General features: G+C 42.3%; 1 protein-coding gene across 2 annotated transcripts in view; it reads right to left on the reverse strand.

Annotated features, from left to right (window-relative positions):
* Window positions 1–23,289, reverse strand: part of LOC309397717 (UDP-N-acetylglucosamine transferase subunit ALG13-like) — a 59,595-nt gene extending 36,306 nt beyond the window's left edge. For both annotated transcript variants that reach the window (XM_081963980.1, XM_081963979.1), the window contains exons 1-10: window positions 23,020–23,289; window positions 19,904–19,987; window positions 18,754–18,804; window positions 15,931–15,977; window positions 14,123–14,195; window positions 11,102–11,183; window positions 9,273–9,453; window positions 7,789–7,864; window positions 4,158–4,263; window positions 550–614 (exon numbers count right to left, since the gene is read on the reverse strand). In XM_081963980.1, the coding sequence (XP_081820106.1) occupies window positions 550–614; window positions 4,158–4,263; window positions 7,789–7,864; window positions 9,273–9,453; window positions 11,102–11,183; window positions 14,123–14,195; window positions 15,931–15,977; window positions 18,754–18,804; window positions 19,904–19,987; window positions 23,020–23,166 (912 nt within the window). In that variant the 5' untranslated portion in view covers window positions 23,167–23,289. The remainder of the gene's footprint in view (window positions 1–549; window positions 615–4,157; window positions 4,264–7,788; window positions 7,865–9,272; window positions 9,454–11,101; window positions 11,184–14,122; window positions 14,196–15,930; window positions 15,978–18,753; window positions 18,805–19,903; window positions 19,988–23,019) is intronic.
* Between the last annotated feature and the right edge of the window lie 446 nt (window positions 23,290–23,735).

The raw sequence follows: 23,735 nt of genomic DNA on the forward strand, positions 1-23,735 counted from the left end.
CTCAATTTAACTGAGGTCTTCTTATACAAGCTCAGAAAACTAAGTGAACATTTTTTCCCGAATGCCATCCTTCTGGTAAACAAATAATTCCCTCACCACTGTCAAACTATTCACTATGGCTGCATTACGATTACTATTAGTCTTCTCATCATTCCTATCACCCATCTCCTCCATCTTCTTGACTAATGTATCTGTCTGTTTATGTTTGGTGCATCGGCACCAAAGACAAATTCCTTGTGTGTCCAATCACACCTGGCCAATAAAGAATTCTATTCTATTCTATTCTATTCTATTCTATTCTATTCTATTCCTATTCCTATTCCTACTTCTGACAGAGCATTTTTAAATGAGACATTTAGGTCAGGATCAGAAACCAGTAATTTTATTGTTTAATAAACCAAGGAAAATTTGTTCTGCTGATTGAAAATGATTTTAAAGAACTCTTTCCCACAATGTCCAATATACAGTTTACATTCAGTAAGTTTAATTAGAGCAAGTCCAAAGTTGCTTTGAACAATTATCTTTACTAAATAAACACAAAGCACTAACCTGACATTTGTCTCCTAAATAGTATTGTCTTCCAGCAAACACCAAGTAATCTGTTTTTTGAAGTTCTGCAAAGGAAGATCAAAAGAAAACTGAAGCTATTTATCAAGCATTCATGGACACTAATCTGATGGTAGAATTCTTTGCATGGAAAATAATATTATGTAACTGGCTTATTTTTCTGATATTAGCTGCAGCTGGCAAGGACCTCATGCATACCCAATGAATATTACATCTATACAGCCTTCTCCAATGCAGAACTCAGATTAACAGTGCTGGAAGAGACTTTATAGGTCATCTAGCCCAACCCACTGCTCAAGCAGAAGACCTACACCATTTCTGACAAATGGCAGTCCAGTATCTTCTTGAAAGTCTCAAGTGATGAAGCCCCCACAACTTCCGAAGGCAACTTCTGTTCCATTGGTTGATTGTTCTCACTGTCAGAAAGCTCCTCCTTATATCCAGGTTGAATCTCTCCTTGGTCAGTTTCCATCCATTATTCTTTGTCTGGCCTTCAGGAGCTTTGGAAAATAGCTTGACCCCCTCCTCTCTGTGGCAGCCCCTCAAATATTGGAAGACTGCTCTCATGTCTCCCCTGGTCCTTCTCTTCACTAGACTAGCCATGCCCAGTTCCTGCAACTGTTCTTCATGTGTTTTAGCTTCCAGTCCCCTAATCATCCCGTTTGCTCTCCTCTGGACTTTTTCTAGAGTCTCAACATCTTTTTTATAGTGTGGTGACCAAAACTGGATGCAGTAATCTCCACATGCTGCCTAGGGATTCTTGTTCAACAATAGAGAGGGCATAAATGAGAAGGCTGTACAGATAGTCCTTGTTTAGTGACAACTGGGACCAGAAACTTGGTTATTAAATGAAGCAGTCATTACACGAAATCACGACTCTGCTATGAGCTGACTTCAGCCTTGCTTGACAGATTTTTGAAGGTCATAAATTAGAGGACTGGTTGCAGTTACTTTTTTTAAATCACCGTTTTAACTGCAAGCTGTTACTCAAGTCAGTCACTAAGCAAGGATTCCTTGTACAACACATAGACGAGCTAATACAGACGGGACGAAATTATTCATGCATTACTGTGAACTTCATAATTAAAACTTCTAAGCTTCATTCCCACTTTGCTGTTTCCAGTTAGATAAAGGAAAATATAAGTCAAATAATTCCAAAATAAGAATTAGGTTTTTGCTGACAGCTCCCACCCTGTTTTTGATATATTATTGGGTATATGCAAACTCCCTCATCTGGTGCTCTGCAGATGTTTTAAGACTGCATCTCCAAGAAGTACCTCCTAGGGTAGTACTCCCAATACTGATAGTCCTTGACTTACAACAGTTTGCTTACTGACCATTCGAAGTTACTACAGCACTGAAAAAAGTGACTTATGACCATTTTTCAGAGTTACAGCTTTTCCAGCATCCCCGTGGGCACATGATTTATATTAGGATCAAGGATGACTGTTGAAGGACGACTGTAGTGTATAAACTAGAGTAAGGGTAAACGTAAAGGTTCCTCTAGCACATATGTGCTAGTCGTTCCCAACTCTAGGGGGCAATGCTCATCTCTGTTTCAAAGCCGAAGAGCCAGTGCTGTCCAAAGACGTCTCCGTGGTCATGTGGCCGGCATGACTCAATGCCGAAGGCACATGGAACACTGTTATATTCCCACCAAAGGTGGTCCCCATTTTTCTACTTGCATTGCCCGGCCGCGCGGGCAATTATGGGAGGTACCAGATACTCCCATGTAACACCTCTCCTGCGCGGGCTGCACTGGCTACCTGTGGCTTTTCGGGTGCGTTTCAAGGTATTGACTATCATCTTTAAAGCGCTCCATGGCTCAGGACCTAGCTACCTGCGGGATCGCATCCTGCCCCATACATCCCTGCGGCCAATTCGCTCTCACAGGGAGGGACTCCTCCGGGTGCCGTCCACTAGGCAGTGCCAGCGGGCGACGCCCAGGAGTAGGGTCTTCTCTGTGATGGGCCCAACCCTCTGGAATGACCTCCCCCCCACATTAGAATAACGACCGATCTCCGCTCCTTCCGTAACAAACTAAAGACCCACCTGCTTAATTTAGCTGGCCTGGCCTAACTGTAGCTTTTGTGTCCCTCTAGCCTGTATTTTAAATTTTAAATGTTTAGGGATAGATTTTATAGGTTGTTTTAATTTTTAACTATAATGTACAGCCTATCATATAATTTGTTTTAATGGGTATTTATAATTATTTAAGTTTGTATATTGTTTTATTGTGGTCTGTACACCGCCCCGAGTCCCTTTGGGGAGAGGGGGCGGTCTATAAATTAAATTAAATTAAATTAAATTAAATTGTTACATGCTTTCGAACTGCTAGGTTGGCAGAAGCTGGTACAAGTAATGGGAGCTCACCCCGTTATGCAGCACTAGGGATTTGATCCACCAAACTGCCGACCTTTCTGACTGACAAGCTCAGAGTTTTAGCCATTGAGCCACCGCTTCTCTGTAAACTAGAGTACTCTTTTGCTAAAGCAGAAAGCATATGAAACATGGCCTACATACATAGGTTTTGCAGTGGGTCTTGTCAACTAACCAACTACAACCCAGGAAGAAAAACTCCAAGGCCCATTTGGAAGTGCGCATTTATTAAGCCCAGCGTTGATTGGGTAACATGTTTTCATGACAAACAACTCTTTAGCTGTACTTTATGACTATTGCAGGAAACAGCAAATTCTTAACAGGAGAATTTAATATGCATGCACTGGGATTTCAGCTGCTAGGCCAGCTGTGTTCATCCTATTGGACACACCTCTGCCTGATTCAGCCAGTGGTATGGAACAGATTTTTCAAGTGCAAAATAGCAATAGCAATAGTACTTAGACTTACCGTATTTTTCAGAGTATGAGACGCACCCTTTTCCCCAAAAAAGAGGGTGAAAATCTGGGTGCATCTTATATATAGAATACAGCATTTTTGACCTACTGAAAACCTGCCCCCTTTGCAAAAAAGGATGTGCAGAGGGTTTGGGAGGCTTGCAAAGTACTCCTGGGAGCTGGGGAGGGCAAAAACAAGCACAAAATGGCAATTTTTGCTCATTTTTGCCCCACCAGCTCCCAAGAGCATTCTACAAGCCTCCCAAAGCTCCACATGCCCTCTTTTTTTGCAAAAATTGGCCCCATTTTTTGCTTATTTTTGCCCCCCTAGCCCCGGGAGCAATCTACAAGCCTTCCAAAGCTCTGCCTGCCCCCCTTTTTTTGCAAAAAATGAGGCATGCAGAGGGTTTGGGAGGCCTGCAGAGTGCAAAATCTTTTTTTTAAATTTACCTCATTACCAAATCATGGTGCGTCTTATGCTCAGGTGCGTCTTATGGTCCTAAAAATATGGTATATACTGCTTCCCAGTGCTTTTACAACCCTATCTAAGCGGTTTACAGAGTCATAATTGCCCCCAACAATCTTGGGTCCTCATTTGACCCACCTCGGAAGGATGGAAGGCTGAGTCAACCTTGAGCCTGGTGAGATTCCATCTGGCAAACAGCTGGCAGCCGGTGATCAGCAGAAGCGGCCTGCACAACTGCACTCTAACCTTGGCGCCACCGCGGCTCAAAATGAATCGTAAAACAAGCCTACCTTTTCTGCTCTCCAGCCAAACATCGAACTCTATGTTCCGATAGATCTCAGGGTCCAGGGCTTTCAATACTTTGTAGGGGAAGGGCATCCTTGCGTTTTCAGGAGGCTGTGAAGTTGAAGAGGAGCAAATCAGAAGAGCTGCTGGCTACAACGGCTTTCAACCTGACAACTGTAAAGGAAATGCTCAAACCTATCTACTCGGTTACACTTTGCACCTACTATTTGATATTTATCTTCTAATCGCCCCATGCAGCTTCCCATATTTTAGGGCGGTGATGGCTCACATTTTTGTTGTTGGGTGCCTAAAATGAGAGGACGTGTACACAATAACATGCGTGTGTGCTGGCACCCATAATGCAAAGTGCATCCCTGCATGCGCGCACAACTCACCACACACACTTCCTCACACACACGCCACTCCAATCTGAGCTCGCTGTTTCCTCCAGGGGGCCGGGGGAGGCCGTTTTCATCCCCCCCAGGCTTCAGGAAAGCTTCCAGAGCCTGGGGAGGGTGAAAAACGGGCACAACGGGCCAACTGGAAGTTCAAAAACGATCAATTTCCAGCTTCTGGTGGGCTGGGGGATGCCCTCCGAAGGGCCAAAAATCAGCTCGCTGACACACACATGCATGCTGAGGCTGATGGCTCACGTGCTGGCAGATATGGCTTTGCGTGCCACTTTTGGCACCCATGCCATAGGATCGCCATCACAGTTCTAGGGTGAGCAACCACCCAAGAATATGTGAATTTCAACTTACACATGGCAATTAGAAGATAAATATCAAATAGTGCAACAGCAGTGGAATAAAAAAACTTGAACTACTGATTAGACTTTTTTACACTTCGCTAATCTCAGAGGCTGGGAGACAAGCTACTTTAATTGCTTTTATTTGAAATAATTTAGAGCTTGTTCCAATCCAGGAGACAAAGTGTAAAGCAGTCCTCTCCTCTTGGGAATTGTGTTTATAACTGATAGCCAATGACCACAAAATTTTAAAAGGACATAGTTTGGGGTAGTTAGTCCTAGGCTAAACTACATTCAATATTAAGCACAGGTATAAGATGGTTAAAATATTCATGACTGGAAGAGACATGGGAACAAGGACAGCCAATGAATAGGCATAGCAACTAAGTCAGCCAATGGGAGCTTAAACTGAGCCTGTGCAGAGAATTGAAACAGAAACCTAAGCAGTCTGCTGCTCTGAGAAGTAAACAAGTGGTGTCTGAGTTTGTCTGCTGAAATGAAACTGCTTGTGTTTGCCTGTAACTCTCCTGCCTTGTGTTTACTTGGAAGAACCTCCTGTTGGTATTGTACATTTATTCATCTCTTCTTATGTATATAAAGAAGTTAACAAATCCTGCTGCATCAGTTATCTGCAATGTGCTTCTGGATTTGAATTTATGCAACAAACTCTGACAAAGATTTACATACAAGTTTCACACATACAGGCAGCAAACTACATCAACTCATGGCCAGTCCCACTTTCAGTTTTTATGTTGCCATTCTGCTTATCTTTTACTGAGGAGAAAAATATGTGACCTGATCAGAGCCCTTTTCAAAAAATAATCCCCTATACCAGGCAGACAGGACACAGTAAAACAAGAGTAGAACAACTTTGATTTCTCATTCCTAGCCCTGGATCCTGCCTCAATTTCCCAAAGGATTGCTTAAATCATAAGGGAGACATTACTTTGGGTTTAGGCAAAGAGCAGAGAAACCCAACAGTTATCTGAGTTTAGATAAACTACATTATAGGCTTGCATCCCCCATATTTGGAATGGTGCAAAGTCATGTTATAGTTGTGGGCTCTATCAAATCCGTGTATCTGCCGTTCTTCAGTGGATGAAGGGGGGGGGGGTTGGATTTGATACATTTTGTTCTTTCTCCCTTTTATGCATCCTATTTCTTGCCTTGTTTTTTTGTATAAACGTTCGCTTGATTTATAACCGTTGCCTGACACCTCAGATGTCTGAGAAATCCTCACCTCTTGGGGGATGCAAGGGGGTGCGGTGGGCTGTGGATTGCAACTCCAGAAGATGATCTTCTTCCTATCTGTTAATCAGAGGGGCAGGTACAAACCCATTTTCACACCCGCGGATTGGTGGGAATCCACATCGGACTGCTGGGAGGGGTCCCTAATTTCCTTGATCATGGATTGTGTAGCCTGAGGGTCCCAGAGCCAGCTTTGAATCTTGACTTGCTTTCACCCCTCTTCAATAAAAAGATTCCATTTGAAATACCAGGTTTTCAAGAGTCTGCGCTTTCTTGGGGGAGGGGGAGGCAGGTCCTTGCAGACTCCAACATTGGCAACTTTAAGACTTGTAGACTTTAACTCCCAGATTTCATGCTGGCTGAGGAATCCTCAAATCCACAAATCTTAAAGTTGCCATGGTTGGAGACCCCTGTTAATACAGGTAGTCCTCAAATTACAACAGCTCATTTAACGACCCTTCGAAGTTAACAGCAGCACTGAAAAGAAGTGATTGATGACCATTTGTCACACATGATCTTGGCAGCCTCCTCATGGTCATGTGATCAAAATCCAGAGGCTTGGCAACTCATCCACGTTAAAGATGGTTCCAGAGTCATGTGATCCCTTTTGCGACCTTCTAACAAGCAAAGTCAGTGGGAGGTCCGGATCCACTTAAGAACCCTGTTATTAATTTAAGAACCGTAACCAACCAACGTGGCAAAAAAGGTCGTAAAATGGGGCAAAACTCACTTCACACATTTCTTACCTAGCAACATAAACTTTGGCCTCAATTGTGATTGTAATTTGAGGACTACTTGAGGTTAATTCAAACCCAGACATCTAAAAGCAATTTAGCGCAAAGTGGTAAAAAGCTAGAGAATGGCTCTATAATTATTTGTTATACCAAAAGAAATCAGAGTTGAAAAAAAACTATATACAGAGACAGGGGGGACATGACAAACGAGACATTGCTTTAAAAAAAAAAACTCTATAAAACAGGAAAGGCTTAAGAACAGAATATTTAAATGCCACATTTAGGTAGGAAAGCCAGCAGTACGTTAATGACACTTTAAGTATAGTTTTCAAAGATGTTATTTTCCCAGCCTTGAATCTGCCTCCCCTGAAGCCAAATTTAAACATTTTAGACATGTAAGTGTTTAACCAGAGCAGTGTAGCATAGGAAGAGGAGGCAAAGTTAAAAGGAAGAAGAGGTAAAACCATGAAACAGGGCTTCCTGTTACATAGGTAAAGGTTCCCCTCGCACATATGTGCTAGTCGTTCCTGGCTCTAGGGGGTGGAGCTCATCTCCGTTTCAAAGCCAAAGAGCCAGCACTGTCTGAAGACGTCTCCGTGGCCATGTGGCTGGCATGGCTAAATGTCGAAGGCGCATGGAACGCTGTTCCCTTCCCACCAAAGGTGGTTCCTGTTTTTCTACTTGCATTCTTTCATGCTTTCAAACTGCTAGGTTGGCAGAAGCTGGGACAAGTAACGGGAGCTCACTCCGTTACGTGGCGCTAGGGATTCAAACCACCGAACTGCTAACCTTTCTGATAAACAAGCTCAGCGTCTTAGCTCCCTTTTCCCTGCTACATAGATGCCTGCATATATGCTACATTCATGCTTGCACACATGGAATCTCATTGTCTGAAAATTGTCAAACCTTTCCTTCCTCTGCGAGTTGCTTGCATTTTTCCTCCGCTGGGTGGGCCGAATCAAAGTTTACCCAATCTTCCAATCTAAACAATTAAAGACACATCGGATCAAAAGAAAAAAAAGGGAGAAAAAGGCAATCGGTATCTATCCATCGCTGTCCAGTGCTGAAACCCAGGAGCAGGAAAAGCAAAATGCAGCAGCATTATGGTGCCCCCCAGTGTTGAATGATCTGGGAAGCATCTCTCTGGTGTCGCCATCTGGATTTAGAATTTGACCTACAAAAACAACCTGATGACAAGCAGCTTTGCAATCACCACGGGAGAGTTTTCATCTGTGAGAGACCGCAAGGAGGCTAGGAAAGGAAGGGAAAGTAGCCATCAACAAACTCAAGGCAGAGGCAAAGTCAGTTGATGGCTTGTTTCATAAACAGCAACTCAACCCACATGGTGAGCAAGCTAGGAAGATGACCTGAATGAAGTCACTGTGAAGTTTGGGACATTTCTCCTGGAGGTTCTAAGATTCTATATCTACCCTAAGATTAGCATTCAAGATACTATCCTGAAGGCTGTGTAAATTCTGGCTTTTTTAATCTTGGCTGGTTGGGTTGGGTTGACACCATCCTTTATCTCTAGATACATTCTAGATAGCTGTTGTGGCCTGCCAGTGGCCAATGGAACTGGCAGCAGAGTTGGACAGAGAGGAGGTTGGGGAGGAACATGGGCCAGTCCTGAGGGCTGAGGAAAGCTGACGAGGACTCTGCGTCAAAGGCAAAGAGGGAGCTAGACAGCAGTGAGGCAGAGGAACAACTGGAGCCTATTCCCAGGGTGCACATGCGCAGAGCTGCCAGAAGACAAGGACGACTAAGAAAGCAGGGTCGACTTTAAGAGTAAAGCCACACCTTGAAGGTGATTGGCCCCTCCCATAGGAAACAAAAAAGGACAGGGAGTGGGTTTTTGCAGGAAACAATTCATTCATTCGGTCCAGAAAGTTCTGTTTGTGACTATAAGAGACTCTGTGCCAAGTTTTGCCTTGCCCTGCAATTGGAAACTGGCAGGTCTCCAAGCGAGATAAGGTTCGTGTTGATAAACATTCCTCTGAAAGACTGTTTGCTAAGCCTTGCTGACTGTGAATGAAAGGAATTCACAGTCGTGTAAATAGAAGAGGTTTTGTCAGGACCAAGACTTTGCTTCTTGCTTTCTAAGGAAGACTGGGTCAAAACAATAGCAGCTTTCTTTCACCCAGTGTGCCCTCTCTTTAAATTTGTTAAAGAGCAACTTCCAGAATTCATTGGAAAAACTAATTTTGGCTGACTACTAAAGACGACTGCTAAATTGGGAACAGCCACTTGTGCTAATGGTAGCAAAAGGGTTGACCATCAATCCTCTTATTGAGTTTTCCCAGCTTAGACATGAGATGTTAAGATGCTCTGGAACACCACCTCATGGAATCTACTGAGACTTCAACTGTAATTCTTTCATTTTCAGAGCGTACCTCTTTTCCGGAGGATTTCTGTATGCCCTGTCAGGAAGGCAATCAAAATTTGCATCTTCACTGCCAACAGGTGCACTGTTTCTATTTTTCTTAGCCCCATTTCGAAACATCTCAAGGGCAGTCTTCAGTTCTTCTTCATCCACTTTGAAGACATTTTTGTACAGAATTTCATAAAGGACAGCTAGGCAAACAAAGAGTTGCATCTTTATAAAATGTTTATAAGCTGGAACACTTTTTAACGCAATAATTTTTCTCCAATTGCTATTTATGACTGTGAAATGTGGACTTTAAACAGGCAGATAGGAGAAAAGGGTGGACACCCTTTTTTTTTCTTAAGTGTTTTATTATTTTTTAATTACAAAAATAAACATTCCATCTTTCCTTATGCAGTGTGTCGTCTGGGTACAAACATCTCTGTGCAACACCGTTCCTCTTTTGCCACATCTTTCACATTCATATTAACATTATTTCTCTAAGCCTAGGATTATAACATATTAAGCGTTATAAAACTCTCCATTTTTCTCCTTAATAATAATAATAATAATAATAATAATAATAATAATAATAATATTTAATGCTTCTAGACCGCCCCCTCTCCCGCAAGGGACTCGGGGCGGTGTACAGTTCATACAAAATATAACAGGATACAATAAAATTAAATTAAATATGTACAGTTGACAATTGACATGGAGGAGGTTAAAATGTAGTTAAAAGAACTGTACAAAGCAGATATAAAATAAATTCAAACCCCTAAAAACAAATACAGTAAATTAAAAAGCCCCTAAAATAACCAGATATAATACAATTGCCAGGAGGGACAGTTGAATTATGCCAGGCCTGCTAATCGGAACAGGTGGGTCTTCAGTTTTTGCCGGAAGGAGCGGAGGTCAGAAGTGGTTCTAATGTCGGGGGGGAGGTCATTCCAGAGGGTTGGGCCCATCACAGAGAAGGCCCTACTCCTCGGTGTCGCCCGCTGGCATTGCCTAGTGGACGGCACCAGGAGAAGTCCCTCCCTGTGTGAGCGTATTGGCCGCAGGGATGTATGTGGGAGGATGCATATCAACATTAAACATCATTATTCTCATCATACAACTACTAACAGCTTTCATATTATTTATATCTCTATCTAAGTGTATTATCTACTTATTTTTTTTAGCTTTCTTCATTTCCAAACTCCTTTTTTCTCTCTCCAACCATTGATAAGATACTTCCCAAACACCTTTGAACTGTGGTGCAGGAGGCAACTGTTACACAATGGTTACACATCCCTTGGGCTGAAAAAATAACAAAGAACCCCTAGACCAGTGTTTCTCACCCTTGGCAACTTGAATATGTCTGGACTTCAACTCCCAGAATTCCCCAGCCAGAAAATGCTGGCTGGGGAATTCTGAGAGTTGAAGTCTGGACATCTTCAAGTTGCCAAGGGTGAGAAACACTGCCCTAGACCAAACTTCACCAAGTTCACCAAACAGAGGCTGTCATACTATGGTCATGTCATGAGAACTGACTCACTCGAAAAGCCAATCATGCTGGGAGTGATCAGCAGAAAAAGGAGAAGGGATCAACCTAGCACCCATTGGCTGGGAATTATAAAGTCACCGGGATGACCAACGCAGATCTGAAGGAGGACATGCACGACAGAGGGATGGAGAGTCCTGCTCCATAGAATGACCAAGGGACAGACACAGCTAAATGGCTGATAACGGCCATGTGCTTTTAAAAATAGGGGATTTCTAGGATATTCTTAGCAAATGTTTTACACGGGATAGATTTATTATTATGCTTCTTAAAACAGAGTGGTAGGATAGAAAAGGCAATGATTTATTTACCCTGGCAGATTGCAGCGTTGGCTTGAAATTGTTTAGTATACACAGAGTCGTAATGACCATTACTAGAACAGCACAGCAGAATCTGAAAGGCAAAAATCTTACCGTAAAAATAATTCTGGGACTATGAAAACATGATACCTTACAGAAGAACAGTCAGAATGCTTCCCCCTTTGATAAAAGTTAAATGCCATTCAAAGATTAAATGCAAAAGTGATTTACATTCAAATAAAAAGGGTTCTACTGTTAATCTTTCTAAATGTCCTACTTTAGTTATTTGGATAGGATGAGGGTATGGTATTAAGGGGACAGCATATTTTTAATATTCACCTTAGAACAAGATTAAAAGTGTATAGGATCCTGTTTCTACTATCCTGTTCTTCTATCACAGATGCAAATAAAATGAATGGCACATATTTTACACTTTCACTATAAATGTGAAACTTGAAACGAATCATATAAAGCTTTTATACAGAAGCCAATAGTCAGTGCAATGCCCAACATTAATAGACTGGCATCAGACTGTGCCCAGGCCTAAAGATCAGCTTCATAATATTAACTGTTAAATTTCTAGAGTTAACAATTTTGAAATACAATTCTAGTTGGCAATAAGGCTACCATGAAACATTCAACACTCAGAAAATACGTGACAAAGTCCCACACACTTCGAGTAACTGATAAATCTTCGGAGAAATCTATCAGCAAAATTTTTCATTAAGAGGTGTTAATAATGATGAACAAGGTTTCATGAAGAGAGCCTGCTTATACACGCACAAACATACACACACACACACATTATTTCATCACTGGCTGAGAACATCAGTGGGTCTATAGCAAATCTGCCAGAAGTATCCGGCAGCTCAGCTTAATCCTGTGCTAATTAGCACTTTCTTTTAAAGGGTACACAATTTGTCAAGATTGTATCTGGGCATGGAAAATTTAAATTGGAACAAGGGCAACGAGTAGAAAGCACACTTAGCATTTTACCAACTCAGTTGCCAACAGTACGAGTCATCAAAATACGTATCGTCCTTCAGGTTTTGTTTTAATTAAATGAGACCCAATGCTTTTAAAATCAGACATTTTTACAGAAACTGCAAATTTCTTTAGACAAACTGTGTAGCCATATAAGCCATAACGAATATGTCACAGAACATGGTTTGTGGAAAAATTAAGAGTTTCTTCTGGCGGTTCTAGATCAGAAAATTTAAAAAAACACAAATATTGCAAATATTTTCTAGCTACTATTATATTAGTAATAGTTAACCAATTCATTTGATCAAGTTATTATGCATCATTATATGGGTAAAATAAAAAGAACACTACAGTAAAAGTTTTGGGCTAAAATTCAAAAAACCTCATTGCAAATGCTGCTTGGCCAATCTCTGTTCTCATCAATCTTCCCATGATACATACACTGTGGCCACTATTTCCCCCCAAAAAATATACCTGCAAGCTCACAATGAACAATGGGGCTATCAAAGAGGTGGTTTGGGGTTTTTTTCTGAATTATTTATCGCAAAATTTCCTGAAATGTCTCACTTCAAGTACGGTTCAAGCATTTCAGGAGTTGAAATTAGCAACAAGTTTTATACTCTCCCAATGGTTGGAGTGATTTTGTACTCGAGGAAGCTAGAAACAACAGATTTGCACATCACGGTGGCGCAGTGGTTAGAGCCCAGTACTGCAGGCTTCTTCTGCTGACTGCCGGCTGCTTGCAATTTGGCAGTTCGAATCTTGCCAGGCTCAAGGTTGACCCATCCTTCCATCCTTCCGAGGTGGGTAAAATGAGGACCCAAATTGTTGGGGGCAAGAGGCTGATTCTTTAAACTGCTTAGAGAGGGCTATAAAGCACTGCAAAGCAGTATAGTAGTCTGAGTGCTATTGCTATCATCTAATGCCATGATGGCAAACCTGTGGCATGGGGAGCCATTTCTGAGAGCACGCAAGGCATGGCCCTATCAGGTCCAACGCGCATGTGTGCACTGGCCAGCTAATTTTTGGGCGTTTTTCGCTGAAGCCTCCGGAGGGTGAAAAACCACCCAACGTGCAAACAGGAAGTTCGGGAACAGACTTCCAGTTTGCGCTTTGGGCTGTTTTTCATCCTCCGGAAACTTTAGGGAAGCATCCTCAAGCCTCTAGAGGGCGAGAAACGGACCTACCAGGCACCGGAAGTCAGAAAGCGGGCTCTCCCCAGCAGGGGTGGGTTCCTGCAAGTTCTAACCTCTTCTATAGAAGAGGTTCTACAAATCTACCGTGCCGTTTAGAACCGGTTCCAGCTCCCTCCCCCCACCCATCCGCACATCATCAAGATGAAGAGCTAGAGGAGGAATTCTGGGAGTTGACGTCCACTAGTCTTAAAGCTGTCAAGTTTGAACACCCCTGGGGTTTTTTTTTCTAAAGGGTTAGGGGTGCAAGGGTCTTGTAACTTGACAGCTTTAAGACTTGCGTGCTTCAAATGCCAGAGTTTCTGAGCCAACATGATTGGAGGAGGAATTCTGGGAGTTGAAGTCCACACGTCTTAAAGCAGTCAAGTTTGAACACCCCTGGGGGTTTTTTTTCTAAAGGTTTAGGGGTGCAAGGGTCTTGTAACTTGACAGCTTTAAGACTTGCATGCTTCAAATGCCAGAGCTTCTGAGCCAACATTTTGGTTGTTAAGTGAGTTTCATCACATTTTACAAGCTGGCCACGCCCACCCAGTCACATGGTTGGCAAGCCACTCCCACCCAGTCACATGGCCAGCAAGCCACTCCCACAAAGCAAACCACACCTACAGAAGAGGTTCTAAAAAATTTGAAACCCACCACTGCTCCCCAGGCTCCAAGAAAGCCATGCATGCACAGGGCAGCAGGAGGAGGGGGGTGTTACACGCACATATGCAGGGGTCACAGCAGGGGGGGCATTAAATTATGGGAGTGGGCACATGCGTGCTTTTGGCACCCAAGGCGAAAAAGGTTCACCATCACTGACCTAATGCATAGAGTATTACCTTCGGTTTTTCTCTCATAGGTCAAGCTCACTTACCTTATCCTCAAAGCCGTTGTCAGTAGCATAAGAAGCAGGTTTTCCAGGGTGCCGATAAAGAATGAAGTCTCGACTAGATAATTGCAAGGGTGAGAGACAGGGGAAAAAAAACAAGTCATCCCAAAGGTGTTTTTTCAAGAGGCAACTGGAGTTTCTTTTTTTTTTCTTGGAAGACGTTTCGCTTCTCCCCCAAGATGCTTCTTCAGTTCAGAGCAACAATAATTTCAAAGACATCGGTAGATTATTAGTCCAGCCAACTGACCCAGCAAAATAATTGTCTCATGAAAGAAGACCTTCTCCCCCAACACACTACTGTCGTTATTCCAGTGAATTAGGTTTGTGCAACCTCCAGAACAGAAGTGCACACCAGACAGACAGAGAGACACTGGATTTCCACCCCCCACTTGCCCACTGACCCAGCTGCCAGGCCTTACCAACATTGCTGCTTCTGGTAGCTTTTCTGTTAAAAACTAAACACCCCTTGCAAGTGACAAGTAGCGCTGTGCTTTTTTTTTTTTAATCCATCAGAAGTCAAAGCAGCTGCAACACATTTTTAGCAGCAAAGCCATCATGGAAAGATAAAAGTGTATAGAACATAGAACAAGGAATGGAAGGGACTTTGGAGGTCTTCTAGTCCAGCCCCCTGCTCAAGGCCAGAGACTTGTACCATCCCAGTTTTTCCATAGAATCATAGACAAAAGCTAGCTGATCTTCTTCACCTTGGATTCATAGAGCTGGAATGGACTTTGGAGGTCTTCTAGCAGAGGTGAGTTTCAATTTTTTTTACTAATGGTTCGGTGGGCGTGGCTAGATGGAGGGGCATGTGACTGAATGGGCATGGCCAACTTGACGTCACTCACACACACTCAGTTTTTCACAAAAATGGGGGCATTTTCCCCTTCCCCCAGCCCTGCTGAAGCCTGCAGAGTGCTTCTGGAGGTTGGGGGAAGGCAAATCGCCTCTGTTTTTGTGAAAAACGGCCCATCTCTGGGACCTCTCTGGGATTGCCATGCGCACATCATAAAAAAAGGGAGAAAGAAGATCGTTCTGCGCATGTGCAGAACAGAAAATAAAGATGGTGGTGTCCAGGATAGAACCAGTATAGTCATGTGTCCAGCCAAGTTACTACCTATTTGCTGAACTGGTAGGAACCCACCTCTGTCTTCTAGTCCAACCCCTGCTCAAACAGGAGACCTGTACCATTCCCGACAAATGGCTATGAAATCTCTTCTTCAAACCTCCAGAGGGAAGCCGTTCCACTGATTAACTGTTCTCATATACTTTCTATCCACGCAGTATTTTTTTTCCCCTTTGGTCTCCCATTCCTGCTGTGATAAAATGTCTCCGCAGTTTTAGTTTGATAGCTAAACGTCTACAAAATCCTTGGAAGCTGCTTCTATTAGTTAGCTTTTAATTTATAATTTTCGATAATGGGTTTTATGGTATTTTTATGGCACTTTGACTGTACCCTGTCTTGAAAAGGCTTATTTAAAAGGCAGCATGTAAATCACAAACAGATCCAGGAAAATGGAGTTATGCTGCTTTTAAGACAGACTCAATAAATTCTTGTTAAAGCCAACAGTTTAGTAATTTCCAAATAGATTTATGTCCTGTTCCAACATGGATTCAGATCATTTTTTACAGTTAAGAGCTGTAAGTGGTGGAAACTCTTTAATGCCTATGAAGAAACAAATGATGAATACTTTCTTAGGTTACTTGTGCTTCTATTAAGTTGCGGGAGGTATATTTTATTTAAATAATATGGAGATATCATGTTCTGACATTTGAAAATGTAATATAGTACTTACTTATAGATCAGTGAGAAGGCACTGATCTCAAGTTGTCCAGCACTTTCCTGTTTAACAGAAGGGAAATGAAGTGATTACTTTGCAATATAGCAATTTTGGGGTGACTCCAGCAAAAGCCCTCATCTATTGCTCAATCTAGTTAGTGACACAAGCATTAATGTTCATGTTAGATTACCATAACACATGCCAGAGAGAGGTCTCCTTGAAAATTCAAACACAGCAGTGAGTCCCAAATCAAGCAGCTACATGATTGAATAGAATAACAGAGTTGGAAGAGACCTTGGAGGTCTTCTAGTCCAACCCCCTGCCTAGACAGGAAACCCTACATCACTTCAGACAAATGGTTATCCAATATCTTCTTTAAAGCTTACAGTGTTGGAGTATTCACAACTTCTGGAGGCAAGTTGTTCCACTGATTAACTATTCTCTCAGGAAATTTCTCCTCAATTCTAAGTTGCTTCTCTCCTTGATTAGTTTCCACCCATTGCTTCTTGTTCTGTCCACAAGTGCCTTGGAGAATAGCTTGACTCCCTCTTCTTTGTGGCAACCCCTGAGATATTGGAACACTGCTATCATGTCTCCCCTAGTCCTTCTTTTCATTAAACTAGACATACCCAGTTCCTGCAACCGTTCTTCATATGTTTTAGTCTCCAGTCCCCTCATCATCTTCGTTGCTCTTTTCTGCACTCTTTCTAAAGTCTCCACATCGTTTTTACATTGTGGCGACCAAAACTGAATGCAGTATTCCAAGTGTGGCCTTACCAAGGCATTATAAAGTGGTATTAACACTTCACGTGATCTTGATTCTATCCCTCTGTTTATGCAGCCTAGGACTGTGTTGGCGTTTTTGGCACCTGCTGCACACGGCTGGCTCATATTTAAATGGTTGTCCACTAGGTCTCCAAGATTCCTCTCATAGTTACTACTATTGAGCAAGGTACCACCTATACTGTACCTGTGCATTTTGTTTTTCTTGCCTAAACATAGAACCTTACTTTTTTTCACCATTGAATTTCATTTCATTGAATCAAATTAGACCGGGGGATTTCAAAACCCGGCAACGTTGACTTATCAATTCCTAGAATTTCCCAGAAAGCCATGCTAGCTGAGGAATTCTGGGAATTGAAGTCCATAGGTCTTAAAGTTGCCAAGCTTGGACACCCCTGAATTAGACTATCCAACATTGGTTACTTTGGAGATAGTCCTCAACTTCTTATGGCCATTTGTTTAGTGACCATTCAAAGTTATACCAGTGCTGAAAAACGGGACCTACAACCAATCATCACACAACTGTCACAGGGCACCTACAGTCACTTGACCAAAATTACAGCATTTTCAATCACATACCCCAAAACTCCCCTGGCCAATAGGGCAGGATATCAGCATTTTTATAAAAGTAAATTGAAATATACTATTTTCTTAAAGAGCAAAGGTCACACAGAAATGCAAGGGAAATGGGTGCATTATAGCATCAATGTATTAATTTATTTGTTTAATGAGCATAATTTTATAACTCAAGAGAAATACAGTAGTAAAGTTGATGTCAGCTTCCACATTTTTACAAAAAAAGATAACTTCAACTTGTTTGGTGGAAAAAGAGAGACCTACATTTCACTTTTGAAATTATTATTACTATTTTCCAAGACTAAATTCTGAATAGGAATTTTCTCCAAATAAGACCCTTGTATATATCAGACCGCATGTATGTATGTCCATGTATCGTAACTAATAAAGCAAATATCAACCATCTGGTTTGGGAAAAATTGATCTGTAGCAAAGGCTGGTCAGTAAACAAAACCAAATTGAATTTAAATGCTAGGTAAGGAAAATCCCACATTCGGATAGTTCTCAACTTTTGAGCCCCAAATTTCTGCTGCTAAGCAAGATGGTTATTAAGTGAGTTTTGCCCCATTTTGAAACCTTTCTTATCACAGTTGTTAAGCAAATCATTGAAGTTGATAATTGAAGAGGATAATTAGAACTGCAGAAAAAACAATTGCTGCCCACCTGCCTTCCACTGAGGACCTGTACACTGCACAAGTCAAAAAGAAAATATTTACAGACCCCTCGTATCCTGGACAACTCCTACCCTCAAAACGATGCTATAGGGCACTGCACACTAAGACAACAAGACACAAGAACAGTTTTTTCCCGAATGCCATCACTCTGCTAAACAAATAATTCCCTCACCACTGTCAAACTATTCACTAAGGCTGCATTACTATTCCTATTAGTCTTCTCATCGTTCCTATCACCCATTTCCTCCCACTTATGACTGCAGGATTGTAACTTTTTGCTTGTATCCTTACAAATTATATTGATATTGTTTCCTGATTGCTTATTTGTAACCTATGACTATTATTAAGTGTTGTACCTTATGATTCTTGATGAATGTATCTTGTCTTTTTATGTATACTGAGAACATCTGCACCAAAGGCAAATTCCAAGTGTGTCCAATCTCACTTGGCCAATAAAGAATTCTATTCTATTCTATTATTCTATTCTATTCTATTCTATTCACTTTGCTTCTCTGAAGCCTGCTGGAAAGTTACAAATGGTGACCACATGATCCTTGGACCATACAACCATCATAAATACATGCCAGTTAGCAAACACCTGAATGCTGCAGCAGTCATTAAGTGTGAAAAACCAGTCATATGTCACTCTTTTCAGAGCCATTGTAACTTTGAATGGCCACTAAACAAACGGTTGTAAGTCAAGGACTATTTGTACAGCTTTATATTTTACACTGCTTTAAACTTTCAAGGGCTTCTGTTCAGCGGTTCTGGTGAACATAGAGCATATTTACCAAATCTTTCTTACCTTGGGATTTCCAAGTCGTTGCAAGTATTTTTCAAATGAGCCTTCCACATACTTGATTTTAGTGAGAGAGAGAGAGAGAGAAAGGGAATGCAATTAGTGATTTTGCTTTTACCCATCATCCTAAATTCTGAATAAAACCTTCAACTCAGGTTTTAGATCACCAATCTGTGAAAGCCAAAACTTTGCACTCCTGTTAGCAGCTCTGAAGAATTTCCAGGTTGAAAGGATTAACTGGTGAGATCTCTTCCACCTTGGGGAGTGAAAGAGGAGAGCTCAACCCTGTCCCACGGCAGCTCTCCAACATGGGCTTTCTAAACTCCTTCCAGCGTCCCAACCAGTTGAGCCACTGCACTCCACAGCCACCACTCACTCACACTGATACATGGTTACAGCACACAATTAATTGACCAAAACTGTGCCTTATGAATCTATGTATGATTGCATGTTGAAACATCACAGTAAATACATTATCAGATGTTGCAACCCGAAAGAAAGTACTAAATAAAGTGGGAGAAGAACTGAGCTGATTTATAGTGGAAAATATCAGGAGCTTATAACATTTCTTCCAGGTAACATAAGTTTTTGCAAAGTACAATTCCCTCCATCAAATAGACACTGGCTAACTATTTTATGCAGCTGATAAAAGGGAGCTGCAGCTCACAAAAACTTGTGTCTGTTAATAACATTTGGAAAGATGCTACAGTCTTCCGATTTTTGCCACCAAAGACTGACACAACTCATTAAATTAAAGTGTCTTGATTTGGAGATCTGACACAATAAAATATGTGTGTGCCTATACAGATATCTGCAAATGGATTTAAGTGTCAGTCATACAGAAATGCAAACCCACTCCCCTCCAGTACTGATATTATTATCTAGTTTGGTAGTGAAAAGTCTACAAGAAAACCACCAAGCTCAGAAAGCAGCAGGGATCCTACATACTGAAATGATTTGGTATATTTTTTTTATTAAACTTCAATACTGCCTGACACTCAACTCTGAGCAGCTAAGAAAATTGCTATATAACAAAAATTAGGATTTAGTTCCCCGGTGAAATCAATTTCAAAATCAAACATGTATAAATTATATATGGTTGGAGAGGTTTATATATGCATATTTTAAAACATACTTCAAAAACAAATATACTCACAGACTCAAAATTTATCTGGTTTTTCCTCATGAAGGAAACACAAGCATTTCTGACTGCCATGTGATGAATCTGACAAGCATAAACCTACAAACATTGATATATCAATTAAAATTTAGGGCAGTATGGACCAACTACAGTTTCATGAAGCAGAATAGAGCTGTGTGCAAATTACATTTCTGTTCTGAAGCATCAGAGTTATTAATTCAAAGTTTAAAACAATGTTAAGGAAATCCTTCAAATTAAGTAACTTTGGAACGTGATTAATGTGCTTCCTTATCTTAAGAGCCTGCAAACAGAAGAAAAAATAAAGCAGCGATAAGCAGGATCCCTTACTTTGATACTAAATTCAAGGATCATAAAACATACAAACTTACCAAGCTTAGCCTTAATCTTTCTTTGGTGTGATTCTGAGAGTTTGTTGTTCAATAAATGGTATTTGGGTCATTTCTAGCCAAAATAGTTATTTCAAATTAGCTAGATGAGGGGGTAATCATTAGAATAGGATAACATAGTTGGAAGGGACCTTGGAGGTCTTCTAGTCCAACCCCCTGCCTAGGCAGGAAACCCTACACCACTTCAGACAAATGGTTATCCAACATCGTCTCCAAAACTTCCAGTGTTGGAGCATCCACAACTTCTGGAGGCAAGTTGTTCCACTGATTAATTGTTCTGTCAGGAAATTTCTCCTCAATTCTAAGTTTCTTCTCTCCTTGATTAGTTTCCACTCATTGCTTTTTGTTCTGCCCTCAGGTGCTTTGGACAACAGCTTGACTCCCTCTCCTTTGTGGCAGCCCCTGAGATATTGGAAGACTGCTATCATGTCTCCCCTAGTCCTTCTTTTCATTAAACTAGACATATCCAGTTCCTGCAACCGTTCTTCATATGTTTTAGCCTCCAGTCCCCTAATCATCTTTGTTGCTCTTTTCTGCACTCTTTCTAGAGTCTCCACATCTTTTCTACATCGTGGTGACCAAAACTGAATTCCGTATTCCAAGTGTGGCCTTACGAAGGCGTTATAAAGTAGTATTAACACTCACGTGATCTTGATTCTATCCCTCCGTTTATGCAACCTAGAACTGTGTTGGCTTTTTTTGGCAGCTGCTGGCTCATATTTAAATGGTTGTCCACTAGGATTGTCCACTTCAACAGATCCCTCTCAGTTACTACTATCGAGCAAGGTACCACATATACTGTACCTGTGTATTTTGTTTTTCTTGCCTAAATGTAGAACCAGATTTTTTTCACCATTGAGTTTCATTTTATTAGATAGCATCCAATGCTCAAGTCTGTCAAAATCCTCCTGTATCTTGAGCCTATTTTGCGGAGTGTTGGCTATCCCTGCCAGTTTAGTATCACCTGCAAATTTGATGAGTTCCCCATCTATTTATACATGCTCCATAGTGATCCATAAATGACTTACATTAGAACAGTGTTTCCCAACCTTAGCCATATTAAGAGGGGTGGTCTTCAACTCCCAGAATACCCCAGCCAGCAGTAGGTATTTCTGGGAGTTGAAATCCACACCTCTTAAAATGGCTAAGGTTGCAAAACAATGCATTAGAGCATTCATAATTATTCCCAGAGACCTGGTGCATCTCAAAGCAGTACATGGAACTCAGATGGAAAAGAGGCTACAAGTCCTTTGTTCCTCAAACAGGTTGCTTCAGTTTTTAAAGTGTTGAATGCTTGTTTATAAATGTTACATTGCCTTGCAGTCCAGGCAAAAGCCCAATACTTACCCATAGCTCAGATCCAATATAAACAATAACACATAAGGAAACAATTACAAACTCAGCCAGCCATTGCATGATGACCTGATTAACTTATTTGCTCAACTGCAGCAAAATAACACAAATGTGAAACATACTACATTTGGCACTAGCTTGGGGAGTTTTAGGCCCAACAAATCAAATTGGTACCAGGTGAGGAAAAATGCAGTGCACCAACTTCGCTTATTTCTTGATGCTGTGTGTGTGTGTGTATTCATTTCTCCCAATTCCCCAGCTGGTACGGCCACTTGCTGAGACCCTCAAGAACTGAGCTTTGGATACCTGGAGATGTCACCACTTAGAAAGGCTGCATTACATAGACTATCAAATGTTTTATTATTACTTGGGGCATAGTAATTAGTCACGATGAGAGACTTCCCATCCTCTTACTCGGCATTTAAATACTACCAGAATTTTTGAGGTTCTATTTTCTAAAAGGAAACATGAAAAACCGCTCAGTTCTCTAACTCCTGGTGAATAACATACAGACCTTTTTAGGGCAATGGTATAGAAGTGCAACTTTTAAGTTGTGTTCTAGATTTCCAGAAAAGTCTACAACAGCTATGCTGTCTCCTCCTGGCTCCTGTCCAAGTCCTAAGGAGGCTTAACTATAGAGCCTGAACAAAGCTGGTCTGTGCTGAGCTAAGAGTTTATCTTAATTTCGGGAACTGCCTTTACGCAATCAACTGGGAACACAGCCATTGAGTCCACGCTGCTAAACCCCAGTTTAACCATGGCAGACGAGTAAGCCACATATGTATCAGTAAACTAGGACTACCAATGAAGGTAGCCGGTTTTCCAAAAGACAGGAAAGTCAAACCCAACCCAAGTTTGAAGTTTAACCCACTGTAGGGACCAAACTTCTTTAAAAGTTGCTTGTAAAAGTTAGACACGTTTTTTTATCAAGCAAGCAGGACCATTTCAACCTGGTGGTGTTAAAATTCACACTTCAGGGTTCACTTCTAGCTGGGTCAACTAATTCATTTGTCCCGGGGTTAATTCCCCCCCCCTTTTTTTTAAAAGGCAACCGGGAAACTCAAGTGCCTTCAACAACTTTTTACAAAGCAGAAACAAAACTCGAGAACTTTCACTTCAAGCCGAAGAGGTCGGGGCTGACTCTTTAGGCTTCATCTTCTGCTTGGCCGTTTGGATAGACAACCCCCCCCCCCCCCCAAAAAAAAAAAAACTTAAGAAGAGAAGGAACAGGCTGGGTCTCTGCTCACGGGTGTTGCGCGTGTACACGGTTTTGTGAGTCGCGGTTTTCGCCCCCATTCCCCAAATAAGCCCAAGAGCCAAGGGCCAGAGGGGGGGGGGGGTCGCGTCCCCAAGTGCCAGCCCAGGCTTTACCTGCTCGGAAATGGCCCGGAAGAGACAAGTGGCGTCTTTGGCCGTGAGCTTGCGGTAGAGTCCCTGGCTGCCCAAGTACTCATCCATGGTCACCTCGCTGAGGGACTTCTGCCCAAAGTACTTCTTCCAGCCCTTCTGCAAGGCCATGGCAGGGGGAGAAGCAGGCGAGGCGAGGCTGCGGGGAGTGGGAGCCACAGACCCCCACAAGGAAGGAAAGGGCGCAGGGGGAAGCCAAGGGAGCGGGGGAGGAAAGCAGCGCGCAAGGGTCGGGGCGAGCGCGGCTGGGGAGGAAGGTGTGGCCCGGCCAGGCCCTTATCAAGGCGAGCGTGTGGGGTGGGAGGAGGAGGAGGTGGCCGCAGAGGGTCTCTCAGCTGTCGGCAATCTGGCTCGGGCCAAGCGCGCGCCAGCCCGGCCCACGTGGGAAACCGGCACGTGGCGGACAGTCCGCGTTTGGCTTGGCTTTTCCCACGAGGCGCTTCGGGGGTGGGATCCGATCTGGGTCTGGGTGGCGTAAGGGAGCCCCGCGTGGCCCCTGACCTGTAGGGAGAAGGGGGAAAGTGTTGTTTTTTTGGGGGGGAGGGGGACACTCTTTGGACCACTCTGCTTGACTGGTCAAGACTGAAGACCTTGGCAGGGATAGGGATAAAGGTTTCCTGCCTTGAGCAGGGGGTTGGACTAGAAGACCTCTGAGGTCCCCCTTCCAGCACTAGGGATTT

This window comes from Natrix helvetica (assembly GCF_964273705.1).
Source record: "Natrix helvetica genome assembly, chromosome: 11".
Lineage (NCBI taxonomy): Eukaryota > Metazoa > Chordata > Lepidosauria > Squamata > Natricidae > Natrix > Natrix helvetica.